The 13,215-nt window shown below is 35.3% G+C and overlaps 1 protein-coding gene across 1 annotated transcript in view; it reads right to left on the bottom strand.

Moving 5' to 3' along the window:
* The window catches only part of KYNU (kynureninase), a 136,484-nt gene that overhangs the window by 54,646 nt on the left and 68,623 nt on the right, over positions 1 to 13,215 (bottom strand). Inside the window, exons 9-10 of the mRNA XM_008061398.2 lie at positions 5,056 to 5,154; positions 4,214 to 4,287 (exon numbers count right to left, since the gene is read on the bottom strand). Of these exons, the coding sequence (XP_008059589.1) occupies positions 4,214 to 4,287; positions 5,056 to 5,154 (173 nt within the window). The remainder of the gene's footprint in view (positions 1 to 4,213; positions 4,288 to 5,055; positions 5,155 to 13,215) is intronic.

Genomic DNA, 13,215 nt, shown 5'->3' with positions numbered 1-13,215 from the left:
AAGGAAGGAAGGAAGGAAGGAAGGAAGGAAGGAAGGAAGGAAGGAAGGAAAAAGTAAGTGATATAAGGAATTTTTAGAACTTATATGATCCATTTCTGTTTTCATAGTAGAATCTCTACTAAAAAATAAAAAAGAAAGGATGCTATCTATGGAATCTTACAAAGAAATCCTATCATGGGACTCAGTTGTCTTTGAATCTTCTAAATCAAAAGGTTAAATATTTCTCTAAAAATGTACCATAATGGTAATAAAAATTCAAGGCTATTAAAGTACTTTTTAAAGTGGTATGTTTCTGATTGTTTAATTTGTACTATTAAAAGCATCTCCTTTCATATTTCAGAGCAAAAATTAACCCTATAGACTGAAGTCTGCCCTGAAGTGGGGAGATAACACCCAGGAAATCAGGTATTCATAGCCAGTCCTACTTTACTGTCCTTCACTACAGACAAGATTTAGAATATGGCATTGCAATGAGAACAGGTGATGATGAACTGGGAAAAGGTTAAATTCTAGTTGAGAATAACAGCTTGAGTTATGATGCTTAATGCAGTGGATTGACACTGGCCTCTAATTTACTTATTTTCTTTATGGGCCAAGGGCTCCTGGAAAAAGTCTTAAGTCATTCATTTTGAACAATGGCCAGAATGCCTATTTAAACAAAAAAAAGAAAGAAAGAAAATGAACATTTTGGGTACAGATGTAATTTGCCAGTTGCTAATGGAAACACCACATAAAAGATAGTTTCCAGAGTATATAGATCAAATATTAAGCTTCTAGAATGCTGTATTACATATCCTGCAATCCATTCTCTACACCAGGTGGGCCACCGTTGCTATAATACCTCTCTTACCCCAGCCTTGAACATCTCAGCATTCTGCTTAACCATGCACCTGGAATGCCTCCTCACTTTACTCCCAGGCCTCATCTTGTTTTCTCTTTATTTAAGGTTTAACTAAACAATTAATGAGCTGTAAATATATAGTCAAATGGTCAAAAATAAAAACATATAATTTAAATATCTATCTATCTATCTATCTAAAAATACTTTTTAAAGGGTGAATGCACTAGGAAGTGTTTAGATATTACTTAGTTGAAATAAAATACATTGCCACTAGATGTCACCCTATTTTAAGCAACAAAGACGACTTCACAAAGTATACAACATCAACAGCAGTTACTTTCGTTCCTCTGTATTTGATGTTCTCCATATGGTTCTCAGCAACATACTGACTATCTGAACAGGGAAAAACTCTTTAGTTTCTCTATAGTTATAAGATATAAAAAAAAAGTAAGGCAACAAGGTTTATTTAACACAGTTAAATCAGCTGATCTTGGAGTCCTAATAACTGAAATATAATTATTAACTGGCAATAGAGTCAGTACTCACACTGAAAATTTCTAAGTTGGATCTGACCTATGTAATATAAATATTACCCACAAGAAAATTTCCTCTCCCCCATCTTCAAAATGCTTTCATTTCTTGAACATCATTGTAATACCTAGGCAAGTAGCCTTATTCAGAAAGTGTAATATTTTCAGCTTTCTGTCTTTTCATTGCTTACTCTACAACTTTTCTTCCCACAGGGGCATTTAGTTTGCAGATGCATAAAGAAGTAAAACACACTTTGAGACACAAAGTGAAGTTTTAGCAAAACATTTATTTTTCTGTCAAGGACAATAAGCAGATTATTTGAAAATAGCTTGACCTTGTCTTGTCTAAACCTGCTGCAACCCATTCCTAATTAAAGAGCTTGAATCCCCCAACACAAATTAAATATAATACATAATACTTGGTACAGAAGAGTGAGCTAAGGCTGGAAGTTGCCAGTACTGAATTTAGTCACTGACGTCACGGAAAAAGAAGCTTTAAGAGTGTGAAAATATAAATAAACAGAAAAACAACCGTAACCAAGGCTTCCCATAACATAGCAATCACTAATCAAGTCTGATTTGAGTTCTGTCAGTCTCCACTGCAAGATAGTCAAAATGCTAGATAACAATAACTAATAACATAGAGTTTTCAAAAAAAGTTAAAAGCGTGACTCTCAAACACATATGAAATGGACACACATGAAACATCTCACTCAACTCACTAATTAATGTGGAAATCAGTAAGATAGTAGAATGGCTGGTATAAGAGATAATTCAAGGAATGGAGATTTCTACTGTCATCAAAGGCCTGCTGATATAAACTTGGTGACAGATACAATTTAATGTCCTACATGGGCACAGATCAGAACCTTTGGGATTATCTTCCCTGCTTGAAAGAAATGATCTCTACTGGGTAAAAGACTACATGCTAACACACAAATTTACAGTGAGTCAGAAAAGTACCTAGGGTAAGTACTAAATAATTCTTAAATAATACTTGGGTAAGGCTGTTAAAGCATGCCACAATGACCTTTTTTAAGTGTCACTCATCTTTTTTCTTTATTTCCCAAATTTTGGAAGTTTTTCATATAGGTGGTGATTGATCATAGAAAATACTTAAGTGGCTACACTTAGTTATTTACAAGCATCGTTTCATTGTATTCTCACAATAATTGCTTATGAGGCAGGTACTGATATCATAGCTATTCAGAGACCAGAACACTGAGAGGTCAAAGAGTATTCTTCAGGTTACAGACCACCAAGAGATGAAGCTACACTGTGAACCCAGTCTGCCTAGATGGTGTTTCTCCTGGAAGCATAGGATTAATGTGTATTTAAACATTGTCTAGAAGATTCTGAAATTTCACAAAATGAAAATACTATAACTTCTTCATCTGCCACTGTTCTTCGTCCATGGTGAGAGAAATCCCAAGTATAACAGACCTGTGCTGTATGAACAGAGCTGAACTCCAAACACTGGCATTCTCTAGAATTTGTGGTGACTTCCTCTGCCCCAGCCCCTGCCCCACTTGCTTGCCCTTTGGATAGATACAATATATTGAGTCCTCGATTACAATTTAAATACATAGAGAATGAGAAATGGGGAGGGTGGTGAGTCAGCATACAAAAGCTAGCAACATCTAACATACTGTCTATGTGGTAAAAAATATGTAGGTGAAACGTTATCAATGGGATTCACTAAAAATAAAATAGAGAGACTTTTCAGATATGCACAGAACGCTTATAACATGCTTCATACATTTAGAGAGTTTGGGGTATGAAGAGAAATGTAATGTATTGACAACAATATATTCAAGGAAAATGTCTACTTGACTAAATACCTATCTAAATAAAAAGCCCTGTCTAATTTTAAAACCTTAGAATCTTGAAAAGAATATATGATTAAATAAACTACAGAAAATAATCTTAAATTCCTAGGATTTATATGCATAGAACTTCAGAAATGTGAGGTGCTTCCAACGCTATTACTAATTCAGTTTCAATTCTTATAAAGATTATACCACTCAACCAGTGACTGAGAAGTTTCAGAAAACTAATAAAATATTACTATATTATCTATTAGGCGTCTGGTCAGTCTTCTCATCACACATACTCCAATACAACTATGAAAAGGCTTTTTTTCCTCTTCCTGGAATATTATTTCTTTATCTCCATACCAGATAAAAATAAAAGGAAAACTTATGAGCTCCCCAGTCAAATAAAAATGTGTAAATTTGTTGGTGTATTGCATTTGCATTTATACTTCCTCCAAAAAATGAAGAGTTCTATAAAATAGAAAAGTATTACTTTTTATGTAGTCAGTCTGTTGTTCAGGGTTCAGCTTCCTCCAGTTTCATGGATTATAAAGTCTTTTAGGACAGAAGATATTCCCTACAAGCCATCATGTAACATTTATAGCTTTAAAGGTAGCTGTAATTTTAATAATAACATGCCACATTTAAGACTCTATTAGGCACAGCTCTGAGGTTGCCTTTGATTTATTCATCAATGCGAGGAATCTGAAATTTTCTGAAGTCTAATTTTTGGAAAAAAAATCAAGTGGTCTCTTTGCATTAAACCATCTGCTCTACATGATTGCAATGATTCATTTTTAGCATTGAAGCTTCCCTTTTCTGATTAAATTTCTTGTTCAACCAACTGAACTCTTTGGAAAGTATTTATTTTGGATAAAGTATATTATTATTAACAGAGTAATAGAATAATTATAATGCACCCCAGATTCTTAATGGATAGCATCTTAAAGAACTCATATAAACTTGGCATATTATTAATGCACATTAAATCTGTTCATCACCAAGAAGTATCTGAAAATGATACTCACACAGGTTTAATTGTGAGGGCATGTTTCTCATGGACAAAGGCACCAGCAAGACCTCCTGCTCCTGAATTTAAATACTGGATTGAAAATAAATTAAATAGTATGGATTTATTTGAATATGTAACAAAAAATAAACAAGGTAATCATTTGAATTTTGTTATGAACCCACAATCTGTTACCAGTTCAAAATGTGTGATTATTTAAGTTTTTATAAAAAAAAAAAAAAAAAAGATCAACTTCTTCAAAGAAAAACCAAGTGAAAAATAGTACTATTATGTTAATAAATAGCTTTTACATTTTGGCCAAATTTTGCCCCAGTTAGCTGACAGCAGTTCCATTGAAATCTCTTTGATTTAAAAATTCATGCATTTAAATTATTTTTGCCATAAGATATTTTAATAGTAATAGAAGTATCATATTTTTAAAAACTAACACTGGTTTCATTTTCATGCTCCCTGTCAATTAAGTTTTTCTCTAATACCAAGTTGATTCTTTAAAAGTATCTTTACATATGTGGAAATTTCATAACATAAGCAATAAAAACTAAAATAATCAATTTGAATTAAATTCTAAGTGTGGGTTTTTTTCTCTGGAACTTCCTGACTTTTTAATAGTAGCCTATGAGTTGAGGAATAAGTTCTCTAGGTTGATAGAAGTACTAAAATTAAATTATAACTCATATTATTCTATCATGTGATTCCACTGTTAACTAAAATCAGAGAATATAACAATTTTAAAAATAGGGAAACTAATTCAAATAATTAAAATTGGCCCATTGGTCATTTTTCCCTTAGATTAATGTGATTATGAAATAAGAGGATGTAAATACATTAACTAGTTTGTACCTTGTAGGAACACCAGCAGGCAAAATCAACTCCCCAGTCATGTAAGTGGAGTTCAACATTTCCAACTGCGTGTGCTAGATCAAAGCCGACGAAACAACCCTAGGGAAGAACAAAATTAGAAGTTTTGAATTTGCTTAATGATTAGAAACAGTAAATACAAATATCTTCAAGAAAATCTTTGACGAGCTACTATACCATAATTAATGGTTCACTCTTGATGCAGTGGTTCACAAAGTATGATCCACAATTCTTAAGAATCTTTTAGGAGGCCTGCCAAATATAAGCAATTTTCGTAATACAAAGACATTCCTTGCTTTTTTAACTGGGTTGACATTTTCACTGATAATGCAAAAGCAGTGATGGGGAAAACTGCTGGTACTCTGGCAGGGGCAAGGCAGTGTACTAGCAGTCCTGCTTTTGTCCTAGCCCTTCACTTGCAGGCGGGACAAAGTTTCACTTAAAAATCTCCTTGTTGAGGCTGTAAAAATAATCTATTTTCATTAAATTGCAGCCGGGCTCGGTGGCTCAGCCTGTAATCCCGCGCTTTGGGAGGCTGAGGTGAGTGGATTAGCCCGCGGATTCGAGACCCGCCTGGGCAACTTGGTGAGACCTCATCTCTACAATAAATCAAAAATTAGCTGGGCATGGTAGCACGCATCTGTAGTTCCAGCTACTTGGAAGGCTGAGGCGGAAAGATCGCCAGAGCTCAGCAAGTTCAAGCTGTGGTGGCCGGGAGCAGCCACTGCATTCCAGTCTGGGTGACAGAGTGAGACTCCAACTCAAAAAAAAAAAAAAATTGCAACACCTTAATTCTCATATTTTTGACATTTAATGTGGGAACTATGTATAAAATAATAGGTCACATTCTGAAGCAAGGTGGTTATCTCAAAACAATGCACTAATCCAATTATTTGAGTTGCAAGGGGGAACTAGTCAATTTTATTTCATGCAGAGTCATTTCAGCATAAAAGAGTTGCTGACAAACAACGGTAATTCACGTGTGGGCATTTGACAGTCTTCTGAAAGTGAATGAAATGAGTGTTAATTCAACACAAACAACCCATAGTATTTTCTCCCAGTGACAAAATTAGAGTTTCCAACAGAATATAGAACACTGGAAAACTTGTATCCGCTTTCATGAGTATGACTGCTTCCCAATATTAAGATATATTTCTAGGTTTAGTAGTAAAATATAATTTTTAAAATATTATGTAGTTAAATATGTCAATATTTGGGAAATACACCTAATTCAATGAACCATTATTTTCCAAATGACCAACGCTTGATGTTACATACGTATTATTCATTGATAAAAGATCTATTCAAAATGCAATATTAACTAGCAGAGTGTACTGTAAAAAAAACAGAGCTAGTCTTTTCTGGCTATATATCTGCATGTGTACCAATTTTCTTCATAAACTTCATCTAGAGAAAAAAAGAGACCGAATACAAAGAAGGTAGAAAATACCTGCTGTCTTCTATTAAGTCAGATGTGAATGAAATTTGTCAAATATAAACAATGCTATTTTTTTCAGAAAATATTGCTTTTTTATTACACTATATTACTTGTGTTAATTTGTAATGGATTTGTTATTATTTTTAAATGAATAAGTAAGGCTGGGTGAAATGGCTCATGCCTGTAATCCCAGCACTTTGGGATGCCAAGGTGAGAGGAAGGATTGCTTGGGACCAGAAGTTTGAGACCAACCTGTGCAACATAGTGAGACTTTCTCACTACAAAAAAAACCAAAAAAACCCCAAAAAAACCACACAACCTGAAAATAAAAAAATTAGCCAGGTTTGATGACACATGACTGTAGTCCCACTGAGGCAGAAGGATTGCCTGAGCCAGAAGTCAAGGCTGCAGGGAGCTGTGACTGTGCCACTGCACTCCAACCTCGGCAACAGAGCGAGACACCAATTAAAATAAATAAATAAATAGATAGATAAATTTAAAATTCTATTTTAATTACAAATGCATTAAATATAGATTCAGTTAGACTCAATATCAAATCCTCTTTGAGATCCTCAATGATTTTTAAGCATATAAAAGGTTTTTATTTCTAAAAAGTTTCAGAACTACTGCTTTAGTATAGCCTAGTAATCCGAAGAAGTTAATAGTTTTCTTGTTTAGCACTTAATCTCACTTCATGTTAAATTTAATCTAATCAGGTCAAGTGATAAATTGTACCAATAGTTCTGATTCTTTGTCCCTTCTTGTATGTATGTTCTTTGTAATTTAGCTTTTCCATTCTTCCCACTCTGGGCAAGGTCTGATCCTTGCCACTGGGCTCAGCCATGTGATATTTTTTGACCAACAGAATGTTAGTACATGCAATACATGTAGAGTTTCAAAAAGTGCTTGAGTCACTAGGCTTGCTGTCTCTCGTCTTCTGCCATTTCTACGAAAAGGACTTACTTGTGCCAACCTACTGACCCAGATGGAAGACGAAAGAAATATGGATCACAGTTATTCTAATCTGAGCTCCTTCTGCATCACCTGCTCCCCTACGCACCTCAATAGGCCACAGATGCATGAGTGAGCTCAGCTGGGGAGAGCTGGACCCTTCCAGCCAAGTCCTGCTTAGCCCTGCTGACACCAATCTGACCCATATATAATTATTGTTTCGACCCAACACGTTTTGAAATGATTTGTTACATAGCACTTTTATGGCAAGACCTAACAGACATATACATACTCAATCCAAAAGGAGCAAGACATGTTTTACATAATCTTAGGAATTATAGATGCCATTTCATTTAAAGAGTTCAAGTTGCAAAAGGATTACAGGATGAGAGGTATGGATCAGTTTCTGCTTGAGTTCTTTCAGCACCCATGTCAGAAAAAGAGTATCTATCCATGCTCAGTGCTATTCTATAAGCAAATATGCACATTTTGGTATAATGCAGATTTTTAATATGAGCCAGTTGTTTTATCTGGCATCTATTTTTTGAGTATTGTTAGCCAATGATAGAGGGAAACATAATTATGTTGCTTGGGAGAGAATTTCAAAGTTCATATTGACTTTACTTTCTTCTCCATATACACTGACTTTAGTTACTCAACAGTCTCTCCTGATCTGACTTCATTCTCTCTTAATTATTTACTTGTCATGTGGTTTCAAGTGTTTTGTGTGTCTGCTAAGTGGAATTCACATGATTTAAGAGTAGAAACCAAGCCTCTGTTTTCACTATATTTCCCACAGTGAAAAACTGGAGTAATTAACACATATTTTATCCAAATTTTACCCAAGTAGTAACTTCTAATATAGTTACCTATGATCAAAATCATTTAACTTTCTGCATATCGAAATTTTAAATTGTTTACTGAGAATATATAGAGATTGACTTCACATTAAGACAATTTTGTTCATGAACATAAATTTAAAAACTGTTCAATGAGGGTGGAAGATCTTTGCAAAACATTTCACTTCTGGGTTTACCTACTATTAGTTTACGAAGTGTACCTATAACAATTACATATCCCAGACTTTAGATTTCCTGCAAGGCTGGAGGAATACATCTCTTAATAGGAGTAAAGAGTTTGAAGTAAGTCGGGCTCGGTGGCTCAGCCTGTAATCCCGAGCCTTGGGAGGCTGAGGTGAGTGGATTGCCTGAGCCCGTGGGTTGGAGACCCACCTGGACAACTTGGCGAAACCTCATCTCGACAATAAATCAAAAATTAGCTGGGCGCAGTAACATGTGCCTGTAGTTCCAGCTACTTGGAAGGCTGAGGCGGAAGGATCGCCGGAGCCCAGCAGGTCGAGGCTGCGGTGGCCGAGAGCGGCCACTGCACTCCAGTCTGGGCGACAGAGTGAGACTCCAACGCAAAAAACAACAACAAAAAAAGAGTTTGAAGTAAATAATTGTAGCAGGATGAATTTTGGAATTGATGTAACACCTCCTAAGACCATATATCTTAAAACTACCATACAGGAGTTTTCCCTACAGCAGAGAAATTCAAACCATAACCTTTTCAATAAAAAATTGGAACACAACCAGTTTCATTTGCTTAAATATTGTCCATGTCTGCCTTTTAAAAAAATTTTAAAGATGTGGGATGCAATTCAGGGTTAGGTATACAAATGTTGATTATGCAGGTACCCTGTTGATGAGGTGTACCCCTCCTTCCCCTAGCAGTTTCCTTCAACTGCCAATCCCACTCCCACTCCCCTGGCAGTTTCCCACTACTGCATGACTGCTTTTGTACTACAGCAGCAAAATTGAGTAGTTGCAACAGGCCAGATGGTCCACAAAGCCTAAAATAGTTACTTCCTGGTTCTTTACAGAAAGATTTGCTCACCCTACTTTATAGTATTAGTTTTCATAAAGAAAACTCAATATATTGAAAAGCTAATTCATTTTAAACCTCTGTCACTATAATGTGACTAGAACTAGTACTTCACAAAAGGAAAAGTTCTCATTGGTACTACAAAAATTAATTTTGGGGGGGAGGGAGGAAGAGAATGGAGGTGTGCTCTATTCATCACCAGAAAATTATCAATATTGAGGGGGACCCAAAAAACCTGGAATTTATGGACAAAAAAATTCTGTATTTATTTGAACTTCAGTCACCTTCAAAGTGCTCTCTGTTTGATGCAAAACACCTATCCAGATGCTATTTCCGCTATCCAAAATAGTTTTTGAACCCATCAATTTTGATGCCTTTTAGTACTTCTGCTGATTTTGCTTCACCTCTTCCACATCAGCAAAACATTTCCCTTTGAGAACTTTCATCTGGGGAAATTGAAAAATGTCACTTGGGGTGAGATCGGGTGAATAGGGAGGGTGGGGCATGGAGATAATGCCATTTTTGATCAACATCTGCTGAACACTCAACGCAGTGTGGGCAGGTGCTCTGGTAAGTCACCCATCATGAAACAGGCAAACATGTTGAAAGAATCTCCAAAAAAATTTAACTGAAGCAAATGCAGCCTCTCAAAACAACGCTACCTGCTATACTGATGCCGATCGGTTCCTAGAACACTTACCTAGCGGAGGAAACCTGTACTACAAGGGGCCCAACCCTGCAAAAGATTATTCTGGAGTTTTTTTGAGCCCCTCTGCCCACTCCCCATATGTAATACAAGTAAGAAAGGTGCTCCATCCGAATATAAACCTGGGGAGTGATAGAAAAGGAATATATTCATCTCCATCAATACTGGGCTTGCAGACTAATGTTTAGGTTTAATAGACACACATATGCACGTATTTGCTTGTATTAGAAGAAAAACTTATAATACTGAAATTCCATTTGGGAAAAAATAAAAGTTAATTATTCTAAATTTAAAACCCTCTTTTTTCTCACCAACACTTTTAATTAAAGCAATGATTTTTTATGAAGCAATTTTTACATCTCAACTTTTCATAGATTTTTACAACTAAACTTTTCATAGAAAACTCAAGAAATTGAAAAGGAAGTACTTTTATTATCAATTATTTCTAAAGAATGGCACCTTGAAGATACCACAAAACTGTCCATTGTGTGTGTGTGGGGGGTACCAAATCAAAAAATCAAGTGCAGCTTCTATAATATGTTTTAATGCATGTGTGATTCTTTCTTCAAGGATGACAGAAAACATATATTATTAAAATGCAACTGTTTTGAGGAAAGGACTGGAAGGTAAGAACTTGAATATCACTATAAAGTGATTTTATAAAAGCGTCACTAGATGGCAGCATCTTAAACATAAAGAAAAAGATCTAATCGTTCCCTAAAACCTGTCTACAGTCACTGTCAGAATTTTAAAAATATATTTCATAGTCAGAAATTTTTATTATTTTCCCTCATGTATGTAACATGATATGCATAGGCAGAACCATAAACTCTACAATTGAGTGCCTACTTTAAGTAACTTTTAGTAAAAATCAAGTATTCAACACATTTGATTCATAATTATCCACAAGTGCCCTCACTCATATTGACACAACTACATGCCATCATAGCATTGTTCAGCCACTGGGCCAATTTATCGTCCATCTTCAAACTACTGCGGTGTCCTTTGACCATTATGAACACCTCCAGCCTGCCTTCCTCCAGTGAACTTTCTAAATTACACATTTGATTGTAAGATTTCCTGCTTCCTTTTAAAGAACCCTCATTAGCTCCAGAATGTAACTCACACTCTTTGGTATGGTTCTTAGAGACCTTTATGGTTGACTCCTTTCTAGCTCTCCCATCTCAGTTGCCCCATAACTACTTCACTCTATTTACATAAACTTTTCTCTTTCTCCAGGATGTCTTTCTCTCTTCATTTGCCTAGCGAACTCAGATTTCACCACAAGATAACTTCTGTGGGGTGTTTTTTGGCCAATGCTCTCCTCTTCATCCTCTAGACAGGTTTGCATATTTCTCTTATAGTAATTTTCCAATCTTATTGTCCTCTCTTATGCAATGTGAAACAAAATAATCATCAAATAAATAAGTAAACACATGAGCAAATAATAAAATATTATAACTGTTGATAGATATTCTTTAAAGTGATATAAATTTGAAAGAATATCATTTGAGGCTGTTTCTGATGCAATTCTATTGCATATGCTATTTATTCTCACATGATATCTTTTAAAATGAGGTATTCTGAGTAAAAATAGTAGTTAAGAATATGTTCAATATCCTTGTCAATTAAACAAGGACTATTATATGTGTTTTATCCTTGCCTACTTTACTATTACAATATTAAGAAATTTTCCAAGCCATGGAGTAATATGATAAACAGGGCCTGTGTTAAAATTTCCAGGGGAAGAGTTAGCTCACTCCCTCTCAACTTTGATTAATTATTTGTCTACTTATTTAAGCGAAATATGGAATGGAAAAGCTGAATTATTTTCCTAGTAGAATTACAGGTGTGATAGTTTTATTGATTTCATTTTGTAACAAATTGACTTTGGGCTACTTTTATTATTTAGTTTATCCCTTATTCACCAAGGAAAGATATTCTATGAATTATGAAGACTCTTAATAAGTAGCAGATTTGATGTTAAAAAATGTACTTACACAAGATATTTGTGGCTATACCCAGGGCTGATATTCAGATGGTATGAGCTGGTACACTCTTGATTGTTAAAATAATAAAATGCTTAAGGTCAGTAAATAGACTTTGACCTAAATCACCTGAATAATCACCTACAGTTGTAGCCCAGTGGTCCCCAGGGGATGCCTATAAATGCAATCCTCTGAATGTTCACTGCCGGAGCTGGCCATGGCTCAAGTGAATGAAACAATGCCCTTGCCAGTGCCACTATCATTGTAGTGGGTGAATTCCAGGAATTTCGGTTCCTGCAAGGCTAGCCAGTATTCCCATGGAGTGTGACCTTCCTGTGACTGTTTGAGGTAACTGCATGTGCCATGCCAAAGCTATAAGGCCTTTAAGTGTCCTGGATGTCACTCCTTGCTTGTTGCAAAAGTATAGGGGACAATCCAAGAACTATAGAGCTATACATTTGGACAACATTACCTGATAAAGAAAAAGTGTGATGGGAAATTTTTTTTTTAAGTTATAGAGAGGTGTGTGTGTGTGTGTGTGTGTCTGTGTGTGTGTGTGTGTGTGTGTGTGAGGACATTCTGGTCAATTCTATATAAATGGTATGAATAAATGATGATTAACAATAACAGATTGACCAGTCAACTCTGATCTTGGAATTTCATCTATAACTAGGGAGTTGTTGGACAGTACCAGAGAAAAGTAGAAATGCAGAGGAAAGGATGGAAGCTGGTAGGTTTCCTTGCCACAGTTTTTGAGCATTTAACGTTCCAAAATGCTTTCATGCATTATGATTCAAAGGCATACATATATGCTAAGTTAAAAGCAATAGTAGACATCCCCATCTCCATAAGCGCGGCTCCTACATCTCCATAAGTGTCTCATTTCAGGATGAATTTCTATTCCGAAAGTCCTTCTTTTCATCTGGACTAAATTTACCATGATCTTCAAAAATCCTTCTCATTCTTTTCTAGTTTTTCCTTTTCTTCTAACTCTCTGCTTATGAGTGGGAACTAAGCATTCTTTTGTATATTATGTTCATTCTGTAATTTAAGCCAATATGTAACACGTGTCAAAATAGCTTTCCAAAAATTATTTAATACAGCTATCCACTATTTTTGATGCAATATGTTGCATCTTCATTTACTTATTCCAGTAGTTCAATGAGAATAGCAGT

This window comes from Carlito syrichta, unplaced genomic scaffold (assembly GCF_000164805.1).
Source record: "Carlito syrichta isolate Samal-C Ts95f unplaced genomic scaffold, Tarsius_syrichta-2.0.1 Scaffold305239, whole genome shotgun sequence".
Taxonomy (NCBI): Eukaryota; Metazoa; Chordata; class Mammalia; order Primates; family Tarsiidae; genus Carlito; species Carlito syrichta.
Note: the sequence above shows the minus strand (reverse complement) of the source record. Positions and strands in the feature narration are given on the sequence as shown.